Source organism: Pollicipes pollicipes, unplaced genomic scaffold (genome assembly GCF_011947565.3).
Source record: "Pollicipes pollicipes isolate AB1234 unplaced genomic scaffold, Ppol_2.1 Scaffold_4002;HRSCAF=4701_pilon_pilon_pilon, whole genome shotgun sequence".
Taxonomy (NCBI): domain Eukaryota; kingdom Metazoa; phylum Arthropoda; class Thecostraca; order Pollicipedomorpha; family Pollicipedidae; genus Pollicipes; species Pollicipes pollicipes.
The window spans coordinates 28,539,825-28,563,862 of NW_023596420.1; the positions used below are offsets into that span (position 1 = coordinate 28,539,825).

General features: G+C 49.5%; 1 protein-coding gene across 1 annotated transcript in view; it reads right to left on the reverse strand.

The window, feature by feature from the left end:
- Window positions 1–10,558: 10,558 nt before the first annotated feature.
- The window catches only part of LOC119094335 (rho guanine nucleotide exchange factor 33), a 39,326-nt gene continuing 25,846 nt past the window's right edge, over window positions 10,559–24,038 (reverse strand). Inside the window, exons 3-13 of the mRNA XM_037217402.1 lie at window positions 18,320–18,478; window positions 17,753–17,898; window positions 16,082–16,266; window positions 15,396–15,520; window positions 14,821–14,987; window positions 14,278–14,397; window positions 13,689–13,816; window positions 12,438–12,568; window positions 11,594–11,873; window positions 10,933–11,102; window positions 10,559–10,582 (exon numbers count right to left, since the gene is read on the reverse strand). Of these exons, the coding sequence (XP_037073297.1) occupies window positions 10,559–10,582; window positions 10,933–11,102; window positions 11,594–11,873; window positions 12,438–12,568; window positions 13,689–13,816; window positions 14,278–14,397; window positions 14,821–14,987; window positions 15,396–15,520; window positions 16,082–16,266; window positions 17,753–17,898; window positions 18,320–18,478 (1,635 nt within the window). The remainder of the gene's footprint in view (window positions 10,583–10,932; window positions 11,103–11,593; window positions 11,874–12,437; window positions 12,569–13,688; window positions 13,817–14,277; window positions 14,398–14,820; window positions 14,988–15,395; window positions 15,521–16,081; window positions 16,267–17,752; window positions 17,899–18,319; window positions 18,479–24,038) is intronic.

Sequence of the window (24,038 nt, forward strand, 5' to 3'; positions counted from 1 at the left end):
AACTTTCACTCTCGAAAGGGTATCATACAGCGCAATGCTTGGGTTGTAAACCCTATCTCCGTGCTGTTTCTTTGGTGTGACGGCCTTGCTACCCCATGAGTTATTATTCCGTTTTTAAACAAGCTGAGACTGTCTTTTAAAATCCATGAGCTGTTCTTAACAGCCATGTTTTAACTGCTCCACAATTTTTTAACCGCAACCGCTCAATGACGCCTCCCTTGAAAGCACAAATCTACGTTTAACTCGACTTAAACTTATATGATCGATTTTTACTTGTTGACTTTACTTGAAACTTGATTAACGTAACTTCATCTTGAAGCTCAGGCATGCTTGATTTTAACTTGAGCTCGATATGCTTGATTTTAACTCGAGACTCGGTTAACTTGACTCGCATTTATCGGAAATACGAAATTTCAGGTGGACCCAGTCACACTCATTATGACAGGCGGCATACTGTTTTACAGCGCTGTTCCCCAGTGATGTGTGAAGGCGCACACCACTCACAGCAGGATGATAAACAGCGGATCCCGGGAAATATAGGTGTGGCTACGACGAGACCGGGCTGCCTTACCGAAAGCTTGTAGCCTCAGAAGCTCGGCCCGTCTCGGCCTCAGCAGCCGCGCTTTTGGTTGGCTACATTTTTGCAGCCTCTGATTGTCACGCCGTGCAGTTTCAGCAATAGTAAAAATAATTCTCTTGAAGTTGTTCTGTGGTGATAAGCTGTTTCGCCAGGTGTCGCAACCCAACAGCATGCAATGTGCAAAGATTTCATTTTGATCGTTTTTTGAATACTATTCCAAAACCTTTTGATCGAACTGATCCCTGAGCTCAGTAATTACGCTAAGCAGTGTTTGTTATATGATCTCTGACCTCTGCCATTCAAAGTGGGTCTGGTCATGACTGACAAGCTGTCAGACTGATCCAATGATTGCGTCAAAAGATTTGCAAATAAGATTGGAAACATGCATTATGACTGCATGTGGAGGCAAACATCACAGTGCAAGCCTTCACTAGTGATATCACATCTCAGTAGCTTGTCTAACATTGTTTTGTCTCCGTAACGCATAAGATTAACGAACAGTGTCCGTTAGCTGCCAGGAACATATCGTGGACCTACCTTGTGTGGGTCGGATCTTATTTCCAAAATGCGGAAGAAGGGGCCCTTCAGTCCAACTTCCTTATCTTCCCATCCATGCGGTTGCGGGTTAAATAATTTTAGGAACGATTTCACTCCAGGTATCTCGTCAGATCACAGGCAAATCATACGACTAGGAAGCTGCGTATGGCGGTCCAGTGGCATAGTCGACCAGGGGAACACTTTTCGGAGATCCGCCCCAACCCAATGCTGACTTGAATCTTCAGAGGGCATATCTTTTTGTCGGAATCTGAATTTAAGATAAAGACGATTGAAGAAACAGAAACGGCCTAGGCGGCGAGGGTTAAAGGAAGTGTCCCGCATTCCTATGCGGTTTTGAATTGAAATATCCATCTTGAAGATCATTCAGTGCAGTTCACAGCTCTGCCCTTCTTAAGACTTAAGCCCCTCTAGATTCTGAGTTACAAGCCCGCGCAGATGTGAAGACTTTTCGGGGAGGCTATTTCAGAGTCACCCAGGCATTCATGACGCCGTGATAACGCTATTCAAGTCTCGCCGTTCTACTAGTCATGCGACGATCAAGAAGGCCAAGAAAATATAGTTGTCGAGTCGCTCATACCTAGCGTTCGTGAGTACGATTTTTCAGATATCACGGCCGTCAACTGGCTCTCGATTGATGGCATGCGAGATACGATGACGTAATCAATGACGTGTTGAGAAGCACATTCAATAAACAGAGAAATTGGGTTGTCTAGAGCAGTCGTTTCCACGTAAAAGTATACCAAGAGTTATAAGTGAGCTAATTCATTATACATAATGCCCTGCTTTAATATCTTCAGATGTGGAACACTCCTATTAAGGGGGTTCTGGTCTACAGTCCATTATAAGGAGTGTCCCACATCTGGGGGCACATCTAAAAAACGTACTCCGGTAAATACTCAGGACTAGTACCGTCTAATGATAGCGCCTGGGTAGTGCCACTTCGGGCAATGCAAAGACATAATCAGGATATCATTTTAATAATTTTCGAGTCCAACTTACTCTGTCAACGCTTTGTACCAGCACTACGCTTCTTCCCTGCCGTCGCGACCACCGTGCGCACCACCGTGCGCACCTTGACGACCACCATGCGCGCGGTAGTTGTCATGACAGCCACCGTGCTTACCTCTACTGGTGCGAATAAAAGCACGTTCTTGATTGGTGCAGAGGGCAAGAGCCTGCTACCGAGAAGTTGGGCTAGTTGAAGTTGGAACCAGTGCGTTACATGGATCATATAGTACCCCCTATTCCCAAAACTAAAGTGTGTCCTCGTTTTTGATGGGGCTTTAAGACGCACCCAGCTGCTGAGGCTATATGGCGTCGCCTACTATCTAACGCTGTAAGGGAGGGCGGGCACCCGCGAGGAATCGAACCCTCGTACCTCTGGCTTTCAGACGCGCAGAGGTTAAACATACACGCTGCTGAGGCTATATGACGTCGCCTGCCTCTCACCCTGGCAGGAAGGGGCGGGCACCGTAAGGAATCGAATCACGTACCTCTGATTATCCAGGCACGCAGTGGTTAACGTAGACGCGTTAACCAATGCACTACCAGCACCCCAAGAAATGCGCCTCGAAAAGCGCGACTGGACTAAAACGTGTCTTTTGAATTCGTGGAATGAGGACTTCACGTTCGCATATATTTTTGTCTAAACAGTGTTTCAAGCTTTCATACGATTGATTACGCAAACATTTTGCAAGTTAGTGTGTTATAATATTTTCAGAACACACACGTTGGAAGAAGCAACGCAATTGAAATGCACTACTTTCATAGGGGTGAGCAGGGAGTTAGGTGAGAGTTCTACTAGAACACTACTAGAGATTACTACTAGAGAACACTACTAGGAATTCTGTGCTTTTCAGAGGGCTTTCGAAAAAAAAGTGGTCTTCCTGATCACATTGTACGTGAGCAATGTGAAGATAAGAAGTATAAAGGGGTGTAGTACTCCCTTCAACAAAATTGGCAACTTGGCACTTAAAACATAAGCATTTCGCTTAAAAACATTCAGCTAATCAACATTTGACGTAAAGGCGTTTCGGCAACTTAACATACGGCGAACACACATGTCGGTGGCTAGCTTTCGACCAAAGAATATCCCGGTTAGTTATCATTCGGCATAAGAAACATTTCCGCTAACTAACACTACTAAAGAGCACTTCCGCGAGCTCGCATTAGACCAAACAACGTTATGGAAAATTAGCATTCGGTTAAATGTGAATTTCGATTGCCCAGCATTTCGTATGATTGAAACGCGTGCAAAAAGGTACGTTAGTAAATTAGTTTGATTTTAGCATTCCGCCGTATTAATACGGTGACAAAAAGACAAGTCGACTCAAAAAACATTCGGTTTAGTACAGTCGTCAAAAAGCACTCCGCTAAATGTATTTCAGTTATATGTCCGGATTGCCATATTAAGCACGGATCTTATATGGTATCAAAGCTTAGTAGATGCACGCAAACTAAGATAACTTGTCGTCAGGTCTATGAAGATAGCCAGTGAGTTTCGCTGGCATAATCTCCTTACTTCATGATCAGTGTTTGTTTGTTTTACTTTATTCGCTCACCCGTCACTTTATTTTTTTGCGTTTTTTTTGTGGTTTCCTGGGAGAAAGGAAATCACACAGCACCGGCCATGCGAAATGACGAGTCAAAACATGGCGACCAAACAAAAACCCTTATGTGGTGGAATTTATCTGCTATTTTGATTGAAATAACGCTATTTAATGGATGTCATTTCTGTGTATACTGCTATTAAAAGACCTATCCTATATAATACCTATATATATATATATAGTATATATATATATATATATAGTATATAAATAACATAATATCTATACCTATTATTATATATATATATATATAATATATATATATATATATATATATATATATTAATACCTATATAAGACCTATATATAACGTACAGTGTCAAGACATGCTAAAAAGAGACCTTGAGCACAGTGCTACCAGCTAGCACCAGTCACATTTCGCCACTACTTTTCAGAGTCATCATCACTATGTACATCTAGCCTCCCTTCATTGCCTTCAATGTCCATCTGTTCGCTGGTGTATCATCTATAGCATGCAATTTCGCCCTAACACTTGCAGTAGTCCGTACGCCTAAACCCTACGCTGTGGCTGTTGCAGCTGTAGCGTGCAACATTGCATGCCTTGTTTTCAGCGGTGCAACTGCAGGTCACTGCATCCAGGAGCTCTTTGGGAGTAACTGCTACTGTTGAGACGGCCGGCAAGATGGTGGAGACTTTGACGCTCCACCGAAGCTGGCATATCTCTCGCTTCTCATCTTCGGGTGGGGGGGGGGGGAAGGGGAGCCACGAAAAAGCTACTCCAGGGGGGGGGCTAGGATTGCAGTGGGCCATTCGAGTCCCCAAACTTTCAGTCAGGCTGTCTGCGGCCTCAGCAACAGCCTCAGCAACTGACCAGACGACGCAGTAGAGCAGCCGGACCGAGGTCAACGAGTTGTCACCAGTCGTGCGCCCCCGCCAGAAGCCCCCCCCCCCCCCCTCGGTCACACTGGCGAAGATGCTTTATCTGTCTCACATGTTAGCTCAGTTAGCGAGCATAATTGCCACGAATGAATACGACAGTGATGCCTTTAGACAATGCTGGCTGAAGAAAAAAAAAAGTTGTTTTCGCCCTCCACACAGGAGCATGAAGCGCCAGCAGCGAAGACTTGAAGGGGCATCTCACTTACATGTTTCTGGTCAGGTGTATTTTGGCTGTCTCCATGTAGTCCCTCTGCCCTGATACTCCTTGGCGCCTTTCGAGTACAATCTCTGCAGCCAAACATCGACAGTGCCGTGTCCCTTTCCCGACGCACCCACCACGCTATGCAGTTGCAGAGCTACGATGGGACCATTCTATCTGAACATACCTCGGTTCTCGACAAGGCCCTGTGCGCTGAAGAGTCGCGGATTAGTTTCAATGTCGTCAGGTTCAGTCAGCAGTAGAAGCGCCAGCATGACTGCTGGGAGTCCACAAACTGAAAATCCAGCCGATTGGGATGAGTTTCAATGCTCAGGAAGACCTGACTGGACGCGGGCTCTGCCCTGGAGTCTAGAACACTGGTGGTGTTCGAGCGGACACCCGTCAGTCAGACAGTCAGACAGTCAAACACCCATCTGTCTACGCTTTTGTGTCCCCAAGGACTCTCGATGATGTCGGGAGGCAGCACACCTATCTCACAGCCGACCTCCACTGGTATCAGACTATATCCCTTATCTAATCCAACCACCATCAGCACTGAACTAACCTAATGTCAATGACGCACCCCCTCCCCCCCCCCCCCATGAGTGTCCTAGGCTGTGCAGGAATACTGATCAGGGATTTGTCGTGAGCGCAACTGTGAGCGCAACGTTTGGTGGCGACATCAGCAGCAAGACAAACGGGAAGGCCTGGAAGAGATAATGAGATAATGAGGCGGTGAACCCTAAGGACACACCGACTCATTATCACCTTGCTGCTGCATGTCTTCGGCTTGATGGCAACAAGTCACACCAGGAGCTGAGCGACTACCTGGAGCCAGCCCGAGGGGATCGGCCGGGAGGACGTGACAGGCTCCTTGGTGTAGGAGCGAACCGCGGATATAGCGCACCCAATTATTGTAACAAGGGATATGGTAAGTGAGCATCCATAGGAACGTTACTTAAACGTGATCTATTTTGGGGTATCATGACAGGATATTTATGACAGCGCAAAGGCTTCCTTTGTTCATTGCTTATAATCCTCGATATATAACTAGAGTAGCATGATTTGTGAGCAAGATGTCACGTCCTAGCTGAGCTGCGTGGAGTAAATCATGAATAAGTAAATCATGGTGCTAAAAGGATATTTTCCAAATCGAAAAAGACACTCCGTAGAACATGGAATATGGTATGAAACCTACAGCCATACCAAGCCATCCTTCCCTATTTCTTGTTGCTGGGTGCATGCTGGCCAATGCCACCATCAGAGATACGTCTGGTTACCTGACGTACACCTTCCCTGTCTCATCACTCTTCGCATAGAGCTGCTGTCATACTTTAAAGGCTCCAACGTTGAAAAAGCTCAATTTGTAGTAACTTTCCATCATCCTGTAGCTTCTAACCAGACTGATGATGTCTTCAGCCGCACTACAACGGTGCTCTTCCGGGGTCAGCTGTACGTCAGCCAGCTCCCAGAGTGAGCAGGTTACCCTGTTCCTCCTGTTCAATCTATTCATTCTGCTATAGCAGGAATGACCATGAATGTGGTTTATAGGAAAATACTGCAACCGTAACATTTCTTGTCGCAGGAATTCCAGCACCAGCAGGATCGCAAACGCCGCCAGCATCCAATCCAGCAGTTGCTGACCGCCATTAATGCGTCGCGTACGTTCTCGGTTATTCACGTTCGACCCCGAGAGGGCCTGCCGAGAGGGCCCGAGAACGTTGTACTTCGGAGTGGCACGTGGCCCAATGGCTGGTTAGCTGCATGACACCGATTCAGTAGAAACGGGGCGACCCTGTTTCGTGTCCAGAGGACTCTTAGTGGGTAATCTGAGACTGGTGTATAGGTTCTGCAAATTGTATGCTGTCGTTTGCCAAAAGTTTCTTGGAAGTTTGAAGGCTTGGAGGCATGATATTTTTTTTAGATACCATGAATGGTTTGGCTCCCAATAACATACTCGCGGCGCCGGACAATTGCGACGGAACGTTGCCCCCATTTCCCAAACACAAATACGAACACCAACCAGACACATCGGATCAGGTATTCGATGATAATATTAAATACAGCTATCCCACATAATTCCCCTCCAATAACAGACGTTTTTCATCTCCCGGACGTAACAGGGTGTGTCCCTAATATCTTTCAATAAAGCCGTCTTTTTGACGCCTCGGAACGCATTGATCAACGATAAGCGAGACTGATTTCGATTCGGTCAGATCAGGCCGTTTTTTTCTTTCATATTTTGTCGTGGGTTACATCCTGCTCTAAGCTACTCACACTTCACATCTGCAGCTCGCTGCTTCACATCAATTTGTAATGGGCATGCGGATGCCCAGTGCGATTGAAATGCAGTGGTTAAAATGCAATTGTTAAAATGGAATATGTTGCTTCCACCGCAACAACATGACAACTTTGAACTGAAGACATCGGGACACAAACTTGAAATGGTTGAAATGAGCAAAAACATAAGGCTTTGTGGGCAGATCACTATCGCTGTCGGCTGAGCACCCCAACCAACTGAAAAAGTAATACCCTGACTTCAATAATTCTTGCTGCAACCTGGGCCATCGCCTTATAACGTAGTGTGGTTTTGGAAACACTAATTTTCGAGACCATCTTCAGTGCGCCTGTGCGCTAACGCTTCAAATTACGAACATTTTGTAAGTAGTCAATTTTAAGCTATTTTGTTTGGACAACGCGATTTCCGCCATACTGTTTGCACCTTTTGTACGCAAGGCTAGACGGAGCGACACATCGCTTGACGACCACACACGGTATTTCCTCTGAACTCGGCGCTCTGGCGACGTCACGTCACGAATAACAAAAAACAGGGCAGCCTCCGTACAACGTATGGACCCCGCTCCAGGCTTTAGAAATCCCTCAGCGGGGCTTCGCCGGTACGAACCGGGATCGATCCGGACCTCACATCTCCCTGCTGCTGTAGTTTATGACATGTAGGCTAGTTGTACAGCTGAGTCGGCGCTGCATCTGCTGTCTCCATGGCCCATCGGCGTCGTGCTCGCGCTCGGACCTAGCCTGGCTGTGCGGCGATTGGTAACGGATGACGTCTGCGTGGCATAGTGCCCCATCGGCGGCGGTGCTCGCTCTCGGGGCCCAGCCTGGCTGTGCGGCGATTGGTAACGGATGGACGTCTGCGTGGCATAGTGTCCCATCGGCGGCGTGCTCGCTCTCGGGCCCAGCCTGGCTGTGCGGCGGTTTGGTAACGGGTGACGTCTGCGCGGCACACTGTTGCGCTGTACGTCCGGGACACGAGCTACCTCGATGCTGCTCCTGGCGCGGCGCAGGTTCGGCTAACACCCCGCAGTTGCAGAACTCGGCAGAGACGTGGGTCCTGGGCAGTGTCGCAAACTAGCTGCACTGCGTTAGAGCGACTGACAACCCATCGTGACAAATGCAACGTGCGTTTAGCAGAAAGCGGCGAGACGCCCGCGCCAGCGTGTCAAGTGCGGGATGCTGCCGCACTATATGACCGAGTGAACAGTATCTTCAGGGAGCCCAACATGTTCACATTATGCGGATGATGAGTGTCGCTGAAGGACTGTCCCACAGGTGTATATGTGACCTCAAGTGTCAGCATCACGTATTTACCGTGTCAGAGTTATAGTTCGTTCGCTTTTGATGGCATCTGATAACCTAATGACGTTGCTCTACGTTACTGACAGGCTTCACCCTAAGATGATGTTCGTTGCATTTCTGCCGAAGATGACACTGAAAATTTCTCCATACATAATATCAACAAAACTGCCGTGCCTGGTTTGGAACTGAAGCATGTAGATAAGCTGAAGGGTTCAATTGCAATCGCCGCTGTCCTGACAGCTAAGATGTGCGTTACCTAAACGTACTTTGTAGTGAGCTGAGGTAAGAGACAGCCTTGCTGGGGCGAAGACGGTGACACAGCTACTGGTCATATATGTGTACGCAGCGTCGCCGTGGGGACATGGTAGGTACGCCAGCTTTCTTTTCGGGCTGGTTTCTGTCAACGCGACCAAATACAGAGTTTCTGTCGCGCGGCATGGAAAGCAAGGGGCTGTAATCCCCAAGCGCTCTGCCCACCTGCCCCTTCTTACAACTACATGGCGTGGTGCGATGAAACGTTGCTGTCTGTCAAGCAGTCTCATGACTGTACTTCCCGACCACAGCGCTGGAGGTCCTTCAGATTCTTTCATGTAATAAGCCAGTATATTCTTATGTTGAACACCAATCGCCATCCTCGTCATTTGATAACACTTTCGAGCTGCAAAATGACGTGCATTGTGGCACCAATAAGTTCGAGTATCCTACAATCAGCCCCTTTGTCTTATGTAGCTGGTCTATAATTCATTAAAAAAAACAATAAAACCTATCAAAAAGCGCACATAAAAACGACACAAAAGTGTTGCGCCACACTATCCGACAGCAGAGTAATCGTTCAAATTGTCGGCTGCATGCCAGCTTCTCATTTCTTCAGAGCAAGCATTATCGCTTACCCCCCCCCCCCCCCCCGAGCACAAATCTATGTCAAAGACAATCTTAACCGGAATCAAAAACAAGAACCCATCCACAAAACAAAGGCGATGGGTGTAATCACCACTTTCATCGTGTTTTTACGTCTTAGCCTGAGCCTGCAGTCTTATGTCTGAGGGACAAAAAATACAATAGCAACTATCTGAAAACGTTGCAATCAAGCACACCACACATACAACCAAAACCAAGCCCAGCCTTGCATTTGCCAAGACCGCTGACAGCACGTACTGGTGGAAGAGGCATACCATTACACGCCTGCCCCATTCTGGGCCCCCACCCAGTCCACACGCCTTCCGGCGCACAGCACCCGTAATCTCTCGTTAACCCACCACCCGCCAGTCTCATGCGGCATCGACCTAATGGGACGCCGGTGAAGAGCCGGGTCCGGGGCTCTCAGCTCCCGCTCCCGGTCTCCCGACGGCCCAGCAGCAGCGTCTCCAGGCTCGCCCTGAAGCTCGGAGAGGGCACACTCGAGTTCATTCGACGGAGACCAGCCGTCTCCCGGAGACGGCTGGCCAAACCAGGAGCCGTCTCCTCCGCCTCCTTGCTTTGTCTCGATCGCCTCTTCAGCAGCCAGGAGCACATCGCCGGCGATGTGTAGATTCCGCGAGCTATCAGCTCTGCAGAATGCTGACCTGCTGGCCATGTGTGGGTTCGGGTTCCGCGAGCTGTCTGACCAGCTGACGCCGGCCAGCCCTACATATCGTCGACCCGCTGACATCAGCCAGCTCTGCACGACGCCGATGCGCTGATATCAGCGAGCTCTGCACGACGCTGACCCGCTGACGTCGGCCAACACAGCGGAGTAGCACCGGCACGGGCATGCGGACGGGCACGGGCTGCCATGGGGTGGGGCTTCCATTTCATCCCTGCTCACTGGCAGTGACGTCCCGGATCAGGGTGTACCGGCCGCCCCCGTCCGCTCGTGGCGACGTCACGGATCAGGGTGTACCGGCCGCCCCTGTCCGCTCGAGGTGACATCCCGGATCAGGGTGTACTTGCCGCTCCTGCTCGCTGGAAGCGACATCACAGATCAGGATGTACCAGCCGTTCCTGTCCGCTCGAGGTGACGTCACAGATCAGGGTGTACCGACCGCTCCTGTTCGCCGGTGGTGGTGATGACGTCACGGATCGGATGTACTGATCGCCGCAGGACAGACCCTGCTCCCTCGAGGGCGGTGCTGATGTTCAGTGTACCGGACCGGCAGTGCCCTGCCAAAAAACATTCGGGGGTGTGATACCGAGTCTGGGACTTTCTGCGGTTGATTATTACCACTGCGCTTGTTTCAGTGGCTACGCAGTTTAATGCGCAGTTACTTTGTTGCGCATTTCGATTCTCACGCAGTAGACGCAGGGCGCCGTTTTCTACAGTCCTGATTGCCCAACCTTACCACAGTATTTGTCGGAGAGTCACACACTGCCGAGACTAAATCGGAGTTCATCAGTGAATCCAGTTCTCGTTTGCCCCATCTTTATCTTGCACACCATACCAACACCAATTGAAGTGTCACGACCCCTACCTCCACCGGAAACGCAAAAGCGGCCGACCCGCGCGACCTCACCTCCTCCTGAGGGTGAACATGTTTTCGGATGGTGCGCAGCGAGACCTTGCGCTGGGTGGAGGCCGCCGGCGGCCCGTCGCCCGGCGGGGGCGGCTCGGGGGTGACGCAGCGGCCCTGCGGACTCACCACCATCGTGCGGACCGCGCGGCAGCGTCCTGGCTGCCGCTCACCTGCGGCACGGCAGGGGCGGCCGCATCGGAGCGTGTTCACGCTCGGGCGGAGACGCTAGCCTCGATACACACGCACGGGCTAGTTACGGTGGGGCAGCGGTGGTGCGGCGTCGTGTTTCGACCGGCTGATGGGGTCAGGATTGTCACATGAGAGCAAACATGGAAGGGTTGTTGATTACGAGGCCATCAGCGTCAGAATGAGACCAGCTCGTCGTGCACCTCCCTCAAGGCGTGGAGGTAACTGTTTCCGAATACCAACGAGACATAGGACCCAAGGGAGTGACACAAATACGCACTTCAGTGTTTCTCGGGAGCTTGTGCGGTGACCGCCTTTATTGCTGGGTGTTGTGAGTGCCGATATCAATGTCGCAGTTCGTAAAACAACCGAGAGTACGCTCCCACCGGTATGCAGCGCAGTTTCGCTGTCTAACTCAGCCCTACATTTTCCCCTTTACTCAAAACGAAGTGCCCAGCTCGGACGTCACCAGTACTGTCTCCGTTCCAGATCCAGTGTCGTACCTTCCTAGCCGTCACCGGGCGCGGGCGCGGCTCCTTCGGTGCCACCTTCCCGAAGTCGAGTCTCTGCAGTGCGCTGCTAGATGTCTCTGCCTGCAGGTCGAGCTCGGACCGCGCCGGGCGCGGCTGGCTGGGTATGGCGAGCGAGGCTGGTCGTGCCGGCGGCTGCAGGTTAGTCTCGGAGCGGGCCGCAGACAGGTGCCGCCGCCGCCGCTGCTGCTTTATGTGCGGCAGAGACCGGCAGTCCAGTGGTTGCTGCGGCAACGGGCGGGTGTCAGGAGTGGTCCACGGACAGCAGCAGTATTGTCGCCGAATTCACAGTCTGGTTATGGGCCTGACAGCAGTCCATAAATTACTATTAGTCTGAAGTGTTCACAATGCGGAGGTGAGCAGCCCCAGGGGCCGATATATGCGGTTTATTAAGAGCGACGTTGCAGGTCGAGTGAACGGTGCGGAACAGTTCAAGAATGCAGGTATCTGCCAACCCCCGCACCCCCCCCCCCCCCCCCACCCCCACGTATGTTAAAAATCCTCTCCCCCCCCCACCCATACTGTCTTCAATGGAACTAATCACCGCTACAGAAAACAAAGAAAAACCCCAAACATAAAACACAAAACACAAAACTCCAGCCTCCCTCCGCATGCCCCAATCACAGCTCTCACCCGAACCCCCGCCGTTCGCGGAGAGTCCCAGCGCCGACGCCGTCTCCCCGTACCACCCCACCTTGCGTTCGGCGGCGGGTCGTGATGATGTGCCACCACCGTCCGGCGCCGCCCCGCCGCCGCCGCCGCCGTCGCCGAGCCCGGCCCGGCCCTCACCGCCGGCGGCGGAGCCTCGACCCGCGTCTCAGCCCGCCGCGGCAGCGTGGCCGGCTGACTGGACGAGCCGTCCGTGTAGGGGGCGAGCCAGGTGCCGGTCGCCGCGGCCCCGACGCGCCGGCTTGGAGACCCTGCGCAGGAGAGGAGCCCGGTACGGCAGGGCTGTGCGCCAGCCTCTGTTCCCTGGTGACTGCTTCTATTTAAGATGATATTTTCCTGAGCTGAGTACTTCTACAGCCCAAATAAATCATTGCAATAGCCCATGCACACAGAGCCAGAACAGTCGTCAATGAACCATTGCATATATCGCGAGACTCTTATGCCGCAAAGGGACGCCCGCTTTTCAAAGCGCGGTTCATCACCGACTTGGTTGACCACCCATTACACATTGTTTCTGGCTTAGCACTTTCAGTTCTCAAACGAAGCCACATCAGTTACTAAACTGACCCAACTAGCCCCCTCTACCATCGCCGTAAACTCATATCCTATCAGCCCCACCAAACATGCTATTTGCGTTCCCAACATTACCAACAGTCCCTTAAACACTTTCCTTGACATTCAACTTTTCAGTAAACCAAATATTAAGAAGCTGACAGCTAGCAGGTGACAGCAGATCTCTTGTTAGCAGGACCTATTGTCGCGCTCCCTGGCGGCGGCCGCGCGGGGGCTTGACCAGGCGAAGCGAGTTCTCCATGGAGTTGGTCCAGCCGCGCCAGGAACTCCCGCAGCGCCTTGCAGCGCCGCCTGCAGCGGTCCGTGGTCGGCGTGCTCCGGCGGCGTGCGTCGCAGCAGCTGCTGCAGCAGCAGCAGGTAGCGCGGCACCCGCTGCACCGGCGAGAGCAGCAGCGCCGCCAGGTCCAGACCGTGACAGTTCGGGTGTTTGCTGCCGGCTCTGCGGGCACCAGGGTCGCTGGGCATTTTCGACGGTTGTCTTTATGCTAATAAATGGTTACGCAAACTCCGATGCAATGCAGCGAAAAAGAGGGCGAAAGGTAATCATAGGGCTGTAGACAATCAAGGCAATTCACGGTCTAGCAGAGTATTGGATTCTTAGTCTGTGGTTGTGTCGCTCTTTTGGTTAATTTGTATTTGCGTGGAAAAAGACCCAGTTTCCGCTGCATACCCTGCACTTGTGCAAACATTTAAACTGCCACCTTCATTATGCTGATATCTGACATTGTATTTGCGCGCTTCCGTTAAGCCGGTGATTTAAAGCAATGGTCAGCAGGCGGAAAACGGCGGCGAACAAACCTTGAGGAATTCTGCAAATTGGCTCGATGTGCGGGCACAGTCTGTAGAAGGTGTTGAGAAGTTCTGGAAAACCAGCGACGTAGGTGGTGTACATGTGCAGCACTTCGGAATCTTCTCCAGAAATAAATCTGAAATGTGATCTTTGTGGTAGAAACACTGAGATCACATATCGCCTGGTGTCTCACACGGATATGGTCTTGGCAATATTCTTTTAAATCCCGGCTTTGCCACACTGCCATGCGGGTCCAACGCTCCACAGCGTCAGCGGTGCTGGTGCAATGCAGTAACCATGCACATGCCTATGCCTATGCACATGTTGTGCCTATGCGGTTTTTTCCACGCATAACCGGTTCAATACGAGAACTATAATGCAGAACACTACTCGCAACATTCTGCATGCAACAATGCAGAACATCATTGCATTCAATGAGATAATTCTACAGCAACGCGAGCGGACAAAAAGACGTACATAAGTGTAAGTGACGTACATATCACCCGATTCAGGGGAAAGCCTATAGGTGATCACTACGGCATAGACCACCGCTGGTCTTCCCGACTAGACTGCCTACAGGTGACGTCACGCCCCCACCTGCAGAGCAAGTCCCCGACACTGGGGAGCCACGGCCAGGTCTGCAGGCGCTCCTCCAGCGAGTGAAGCAGACGACAGTGCTTCTCGTACAGCTGGCCAGCCTCCGCTGGGAAGAGGATGCTGAAAACGAGACAGCACGTGCCACCCGAGGTACCACGATCACGTCGGATGCATGATGTGATCATGTGGTCGAGTGTGACGACGGGGGGCGGTGACGTGGTTAAGTCTGACGTCTGATGTAGCCCGGTTTGATGCCTGAGGTGGTGGCATGGTCTAATCTTGACGCCTGAGGTGATCACATGGGCTAGTCTGACGCCCGATAGTAAGTTGCGAAGCATAAAATAAATCTAGAATCGCTGTTTGACATCGCAAGCAGTACAACACGGAAATATCGACATCAATGCCAGCGGGCGTACAAATATCTGACAAGACAAGAACAGACAGACGTGGGCAGGACAAACGTCCTGATTCAGCGTCATTCCTCACACATCACGCCCGTACGACGCACGGACAAAACACGCGACAAGCGCGGCCGGGCCTCACCCGAACTCCTCCTCGCTGAGGAGGCTGGAGGCAGCTAGGGGCTCGGCGAACGTGTCCTGCACGGTCCAGAGGGTGGCGCAGTAGCGGCGCTCCGTCTCGGCCAGCTCGCGCACCACGCCCAGCCGTTCGGCCTCCTCCAGCTCGCTCTGGCCGGCCTCCGATCGGGGCTGCCGGCACGGGGTCAGCGGAAGATCTCACCTCACAGACTGTCGAGGTCTGACCCGGGAGGAGATCATCAAGGTGGGGTATGGGAGGGCTTTTGAATGGCGCCACCTCTTCATGGTTTGTTTGAATGCTTTATGCATGTTTACGTGATCATACACACGAATGTTTTTTTGCACCAAAACTGTATCACAAGCAAACACGATACCGCAACGTATATAGATAACTCAGAACTCCGAAAAAAGCAGGAAATACGGAGAGCGAGTGACACGTTGCACATATGACATACGGAGAACGGCCTGTCGTAGAACAACTAGGAATGTATGGAAAACAAGACGAAAATGCACTTGATTTTTAATAGAAGAGTGCACCCCATGCCATTTTAACCCGCAAGTATCGCGAAAAGGGTGTACCTGTCCATCTGTTTCGTTGAGCTCGTCAAGTTCCAGGTCACACTGCTTGGATAAGCAGCTGCTAAACGCGAGCGATTTGTCGATGGTCATTGTAAGCGAGGAATCCGACTCGTAGCTGTCGCCACCTGGTGGACGTAAAAGAAAACACCGTCATCAGATGTCGACCACTCCAGACACCCGGACACCCAGGTGCCCGTTGAACACTCATGTACGTACAGGTCGCATGTCATGCAGCCGTTCCAACATACACACAATATTCATTTTTATTTGATGTCATGTAGAACACGCATATAGTAGTTGATACTGTGCAATGGTACTTTAAAAAATCCCGCAAAATTGGGACCTTAGAACTGCTAAGAAAGGTATTGTCTTCTATGCAACACACGTAACTTCCATGTGACAGCAACAGGGTTTTCAGTGAATATATAATACAATGAAATATAAAATGTTTGGATATATTTATATTTATATAAATCAATGAATGTATAGGCATATATATATATATATATATATATATATATATATATATATACACACACACATATATATATATATATATATATATATATATATATATATATATATATATATATATATATATATATATATATATATATATCATAGCCAGGATTTCCAAAACCTCGCTTCCCGGCTTAATTCGCATCTCCTCAGAAACCACTGCCCACCGTTTTCAAGGCCGTTGACATATTGCTGCACGATGGTTGAGACGAAGGGCTCGTCTGAGACCGATGTGCTGTCTTGGTCCGACCACCGCACCTTTTCGGGCGCCGGGCCCAGACCCGAGTCGTTGCTATGGCAACCACTAGATGTTCGGGACGGAAACTGTAGGCCGGCACGGTAAAGCTGTTGTCTGGAATGCAATATTATTTGTTAAGTCCAGTTTAAGTCCACGAAGGACATTTAAAAAGCTTCAAAATCGAAATGCACGAGTAGCAACAGCGCACCAATAAGATCATGGCTATGAACCTTAGGCGGGTGTGATGTTGATACGAAATTATCGAACTTGGAGTGCGACTCACCTTAGAAGACTCCTTGACGCGTTTTGTGTACTTTATAAGTCGGACAGCCCCCGTGCATGCAACTGACACACAAATGCCCGAAGCAGAACATTTTGGTTTGGTTTGGTTGGCATAACACGATCTTGTTGACCTTTACCTATCTTGTGATTTCAAGACCGCAGAACTGTTGCAAGGCATGAAATTACATGACGGCACGAGTTTGGTGCTGGTCGGTAAGTATCCCTAGCAATGGCAGCCTGTTCAACATTTTTTGACGTGTCTTTCTGTCGTGTCACAGACCAGTGACCTAGTGCAACATATACACAACTTCTGTGCATAGCATATGAGATAACCCGCACAAAGTTATCCTGGGTTCCATGGGTCTGCGACTGTTTGTTCACTTGTCACCCTCGGAAACCGAAGCCGGCACGCGAGGGCCGTGGCCTTCAGTAAGTGCAGATTTTCTGGGTTTCATGGGTCTGCGACTGTTTGTTCACTTGTCACCCTCGGAAACCGAAGCCGGTACGCGAGGGCCGTGGCCTTCAGCAAGTGCATATTTTCTGGGTTCCATGGGCCTGCGACTGTTTGTTCGTTTGTCACCCTCGGAAACCGAAGCCGGTACGCGAGGGCCGTGGCCTTCAGTAAGTGCAGGTTTTCTGGGTTCCGTGGGTCTGCGACTGTTTGTTCATTTGTCGCCCTCGGAAACCGAAGCCGGTACGCGAGGGCCGTGGCCTACAGTAAGTGCAGATTTTCTGGGTTCCATGGGTCTGCGACCGTTTGTTCACCTGTCACCCTCGGAAACCGAAGCCGGTACGCGCGCGCCGTGGCCTACAGTGACTGCAGAGTACTGTTATTTACTATGCTCCTCATTTTGAAAACAAATGGTTGCATGCCAATTCAATGTTCCGTGAATATAATTTCACACCCGCGGGCGAATGTATGAGGTAAAAAACCGTTTTCGATGCTGCACATATTTTCTGAACGTGTTTTTTGAGGATTGTAGCGTGAACTTATGGTCTCTCTAGCTTTTGTACCGCGGTCCCCGACCATATACTTTTTCACATAACTTATATATTCCAAGTGGTAAGATATTTACCGCCAGAAGTGAAATTATGTATTGCTAACTGGGACCTTCTTTTGCAGTTAGGCAGTATGGTAGAGTCAAGGTCGAGCGTGATCATCAATGTGCAAACAATGCAACGTCATTGGCGATAACGATGCTATGTCAGGGAAAGTGTCCGAGAGCGACTGAAGACAGCTAAGTGAGACTACAGCATGACCGAGGGCACCCCAGTGCAGGACGTGCAAGCGTGATTACACCCGCGGGGCTGCACGAACCTCGTCTGGCCAGAGACGCTATCCGTCCTGCACAGCTCGTCCAGCAGCACGTCCCGCTCGTCCAGCAGCAGCCGCAGCTGCCGCCGGGTCGCCTGCTGGCCCTGCTGCAGCTGCTGCACCGCTGCCGTCACTTCGGCTAGCTCCGTCTGCGGCAGGGCAGCTAACGTCAGCTGCGCTTCAACGCCAGAGCAAGCGGCATATGTCGTATCGCCAAAGCGTGGTACGCAGTATGCCGTGAGGATGTGGAAGAGAACGCGGACGTTGATGTGGCTTATTGGGGATTGTCATTCTACTCAGGATGACATTAAGTGTTAAAGTCACCACCATAAATATATACACGAATCAAAAGGCCTAATATAAACACATAATAATATATGGTGCTATATAACAAATAGAGATAAACATAATAAATAGAGAACTACATAACCAACACACCGCGCGGTGAGCAGACTGAGGCGGGACATCAACGCCCTAAGCTCTCGGCCGGTAGTTCTCTCATAGCTGGAATAAATGAACGGTTGCAGCTGGGTATGGGTGCCGGATGCCTGGCGCCTGGGTCACAGCTACCTGCAGTCCTCGGATGGTGTGGATGACGTCATCATCATCAGGGCAGCCAACTCCAGCAGGCCCGAAGGTATCTGGACCGGCCGCTGCGTGCGAAGACTCCGTCAGCCACCGCATGGCTGAGGCGAAGGACGTCTTCATCTCCCCCACCGCCGTCTGCAGCTGCAGGATACGGACACGTCAGCACGCCAGCTGCGAGGAGCAGACACTCCGACGCCCCCGCGACGGTCAGACACTGCACCGGCCAGATACGTCAGTGGGTCACCATAGCAAACACATGACGGGCAGCCGCAGTCGAAGGACGCATTCCACACGCCCGTAGCAAAACGGCCGTAATAGACGCCGTAGTAAACGTTGGGTAACTCGGCAAAACACGGAAAGTGTCATTACTTTAATACATTAAATCTATTGCGGACTTCAGCACGCTGTGTCCTGCCCCCGTGTCAGCGACAGCCTCCGGACGCAGACACGTGCTACGGAAGCACGAGCACTGCTGTGCCGATCGCGGTCACAGTGGTGCGTTGGCACGTGAAACTGGAGCCAATTTTGACGTAGATCACAATGTAGTTTCTAGTTAGAGGACAATGCTTACGAACACATCACAGCGGCATAGATTCTTCTAAGACCGTCAGTCATACTTAGGCCAAATCACACATTCAACAGCACCATTCGTAAGGCGAGTGCTTCATTTTACATTTAACGAAAATAAAGTCACAACTTAAAAAATATATCCAACAACATCGCTTACGTTAAAAACTTCAAAATGTAAATGAAGCTTAAAATTTCATCTACATTATTGGTACCAATTTGAGCTGCGTGGCGCAGATTCAGTTCGGGACACCTCGATATTCGGTACGGAAGACTAGTACATCAAGAATTACGGATGAACAAAATAAGCATTCGAAACACCCGAAAACATTACCAGCGTCGAGAGAATTCCAGGTGGTGGATGAGGCTAAGTTATTTCCTCGGTATTATGATACATTTATTATTGGTGCTGGCACTGGGTTAAAATGAAAAATATTTTCTGGTGTGAAGCTTTCCGACATCGCCTTCCCAGCCATCCCCGGCCTGGTATTACTTGTCTTCGCCGGTCGGGGCAACTACGCAGGTCACACGCGACCACGGGAACTAAGCAGGGCAGAAACGCCGCAAAGCGTCATCTTACACATACCAATGAAACGGCATGGGCTAGTTACTGATGGTCGCTGTAGGTGACAACTCACAAGCCAAACCGCTTCCTTGAAGTGCAAGTTCTAAAATATATGCCTATCTTCTAATCTAAAGAACCATATGCGCTAAGGTACTGCAATATCCTGCATGCTATAAAGAATACTACCGTTTTCCCAATGCACTCGAGGAAATGGCGCTGCTTGCTTTTAGAGCATTGCTTGATATCTTCAGCATTAGCTATCGGAAGACGTATCTCCATCAGGTTAGATAAAGTGTTCAAGGTCTCACCTGGTGTGAACAGTGCACATGCACTATCTCATTCACCAAGCATGGTACTGCGATGAAGAAAACGTCGTTTGATAGCTCTCGTTGAACTGCATCCAAGATGTGTCGATCCGACTCTGAACATCAAATCAGGCTATTGGGACCAAACGGAATTCCTTACAAAGTCAGCCATTTTGAAGATTTTTTGAGGCGTATTCACATTGGCTTTTTTGCATGGGACGAGCCTGATCTCAAATGGCTGTACCTCCCCAACGTTTTCCATAAATCTCGCGTTATAAACTCAGAAAGCGGTCGTAGGTAAATAGCTAAATATATAAAATGTCTACAACACGTGTTCAAATCATGCGAAATCAAATATCGAAATTACCGGGATTGTGCCCAGAATGATGCGTAAGGGTACAAACTGAGTCGCACAAGCAGCTCTGAAGCCCCAACGGTCAGCTATGCTCCAACACTACTGACCTCCACCATACTTACACTACTGAGCTCCACCATACTCATCCCTCCTTCATACCGCCTGCGGTCTCCATCATCATCCTCTTTGGCTTTATGGATGATTGCTATAGGTTATCAGCACCGGCAAAAACTTCAGCTAAGCACCTGTATAACTCAAGCAAATGTGTCTTGTTCCTTCGGTCGCGTTCATGGCACGACAGTAGAGCAAGGGAGCACAAAACCAGAACGGACATCCACGCTTACTGATCATAGTGGAACGAAACTGAAATAAACTGAGATGCATTGCACGGTTGAATGAGGTGGCTGGCCTAAATGTTGCCACTACCTTCGATGCAAGGAGATAAAAAGCATTTAGCGGGAACATCCCAGCACGAATTAAGGGGAGACGCACAACCATCCGCCATTGTCGCTGAACGCCGCAGTCAGAACCATCTATCAATCGCCGTTCGACATCGAAGTATATGTAGATGGCGCTACCCACGTGTGCTCCCGAGCAAGCGCATGGCGGCACATAACAGCCAGCGCAGTGGCAACTGCATCAGCTGACGCTTGAGGGTGTAATATTGCCTACTATGGCTATGTCCGGGGGTTGGCCGTGTTCGGTGTTCCTCTAATTACACATAGCTTGTGTTACTTGACCAGCTGATACGCACTGAGCCATCGAATATCTTTGACAACATGGGATATATGGCTATTCCTTCCCCTTCCGCTTTCCACCCGTGTACGCAAATTTATGAGTTTGTGTATACGACATGGCTGAGTAGATCCATGAGCACCATACAATGAGACACACTATCTGATTGAGCGGTATAAATGGCGCACTAAAAAATCCAGCCAGAATACCCTTTAGAACTACATGCTTTGCATGGGACAAGCCATGAAGACGCCTGTTGACCTAACAACAATGTTGTCAATATGTGGCTCGAGCTTAAGGTGTTTGTCCGCCACCACATCCAGGTTCTTATCGGTGCTGCTTTCAGTGGTGACATCGGACTCACATTTGATGCTCACAGGGGACATCTGACACAGCGCGTTGTACCACGCGCAAAGAAGGCGTGCAGGCGGATGTGTTCGTCAGCGATACTGGTAAGGAAAATTATTTGTACATGTACCAGAACTTGAGGATGTCCTGACCAGTAGCGAATTCCAATAAGCCCCGTGGTGAAAACATCGACACGACTCAGTTAATTACCTCTCAGCCGCTGTCGGTCCGATGCATCGGTCGCATGCAAATGTAACCCGGCAACACCACTTTTTGTCAAAGTGGGCAACAAAATTACCTCACGGTAGTCACAGCCCTCCTCCGGCACCGCTTGCGAAACATCCGGTTCTTATCATTGTAGGTCACAAGGAGCTGGGACACGAGTTCTTGTGGTTACTGTTCATAAGCTTGGTCACAGCGAGTGACATGACCTGGTCTTGAACAGCTGACATAAGTCGCCTCTCGATAGATTGCCCATCGCTATGGGCTGGGCAGTGTTGAACTCACTTAGCGATTTGTATGTCGGGCATTCATTTACACCATACAGCTTATTCCAATTAGCTATCTTTTTGGGTACCAAGATCTAACGCAACTTAAAAACACCCGACAAGCACTCCTCAAAAGTGTCCTAAAATCGGCAGATCCATGGTACGCGCACGTGTGTGCGTACACGGCTGTACAAACCGGTGCATACGTTCACAAATGCCCGTTTTCTCTTCCTTCAAACAATATTGCTTTCGTGAAGTGACGACCCCGGAACGCTTAAGCCAGGACCGAATTCCAAGCCAGATTTATTTACATTTTCCCACCTTTACATTTTCTCTGATCAGGAAGTTGGATTTTTACATTTTCGTGTCAGAGTTAGGCGCATGGAAAACTGTTGCTCAGTGTCCTGCTCCACATGCTCTTTTGTTTTTTACCATTAGTTTTGTGATAACGCTGTAATATTTGTATTATATTCGCATAACGGAGTCACAAAACCCGAGTACACCTGGTACTGCTTTTATGACGTCACTGTTTTAGTTACTAAAACGCCGCGCGGCGCAAGTATTAGTGATGCCCTGCGGTCTTATGTGTACCACCGCCGTATGCTTGACGTTCAGTGTCTGACGTCAGTATCGAAAAGTCATGTTGCATGGATGAAATTGGCAATAAAACATTCATATACGGGTGCATAGACGCATGTATATGTGCTTAAGCACATACATGCGTGCACATATGCACACATACACACATGGTCGGTCAGACCATGTGCGCATGTTTGTGAACATTTATTTCCACATGGATGGATGAATACACACATACATACATGCATTCATATATACGTGAATACATATATACATCCACCGTTCGTCCATCCATCCATCCAGCCATACATACATGCATACATACATACACATAAGCATGCTTACCCGCCTAAAAGCAGGTAGGTAGGTAGTTATAGAAGGAAAGCGCAAGGTAAGTTGGTCAACTTAAGAGTTTTAAGAATTCCTAGAGATGATGTTTTCTACAGTGCCCATATGCTCCTCACAATGGATGTAAAAAGAAAATGATTATGTAGCTCAAGAAAATGATGGTAATGAAGCTCAAGACCTTTCAAAAACCTATCGGCTTGTGAATGCAGCCATGGCTGAAACTGGACGGTGGGTAAAGAAAAAGTGTATATCGTCGCATACACAAGCTATGCCTTTCATGTTTGTGACCTCTGTCATCACACATGTTAGGCTGACAGCCGACATCGAATGCGTTGCCTTTTCCACCCGCTGTCACGCTCACAAACTGACCAGGTAATTCCTTCACACTTTTGTTGCTTTTGCTTTTATTGCCGTTCGGGAATCGTCTTTTTCCATTAGGTTTAACATACTTATACCCGCTAAACGTTTTGAGTGTAAAAAGAAGACATTCCATGTTCCATGTTCCATATTCCATGTATGTTGATTGCATGTGACATTTTATGGTTTCCTTAGTGCGTGCCTAAGTCTGATTTCATGAATATCGGTGCCTGACCAACTTTGGTCAGTGCCTGGCCAAAGTTGAAGAAAGGGATAGAGATTGTCCGAAACTTCCGTTGAATGTAAGCCCGCTGGTTGGAAGACTATCTTTTTACATTGATGATGCCTCATCCCAGTAATATTTTTACAAATAAATGTTTTTAGGATGCTCTGAAGTCACTCGAAGGATTCGTATCTTCTTTGGATGATTGCAGTGCTATGTTTGCTATCCGTGCATTATTATTCGTATCAAGTTCTTAACATTGATTCTGTTATTTTTGTAGTTCGAAACTAGAATCCGAATCATCAAAATAAAATGATCACGATTATTGACTGATTCTACCCCCTTCTCATAGAAGTTTCTATTCCAATCATGATTTGACTCTACCGATGTGTTTGCTATATTCAGAATCAACCCAAATCAGTGGTGTAATTTCTAGTCTAATTGGGGAAGAGGGAGAAGGGGGCTTGAACCCCGCCATCTTCCAGAGGAATGTGGATCTGCTCCGGGAAGAAACCCGCTTTTGTGTATTTTGGGTTAAGTTTAGCCATATTGCCTTGCTCAGCTCACCCCCCCCCCCCCCCCACCGTCACACACTTATTCGGTGAAACTCTACCTCTGACTACGATCATGTTAAGGTGCATCAGGCATAAGCCGATGCCCTGACATTTCAGAACCTTAGCGCTAGGTCCATACATGGGATGCATTAGAAATGGACCAGGAAAACTCATCCCCAGCAATACGCTTTGAGTCAAGGTCGGACACATTCACCAGGCGCACCGACGGAAGAGAACAGGACAGTTACAACAGGAAGAGACAGTGAGACGGCATGTG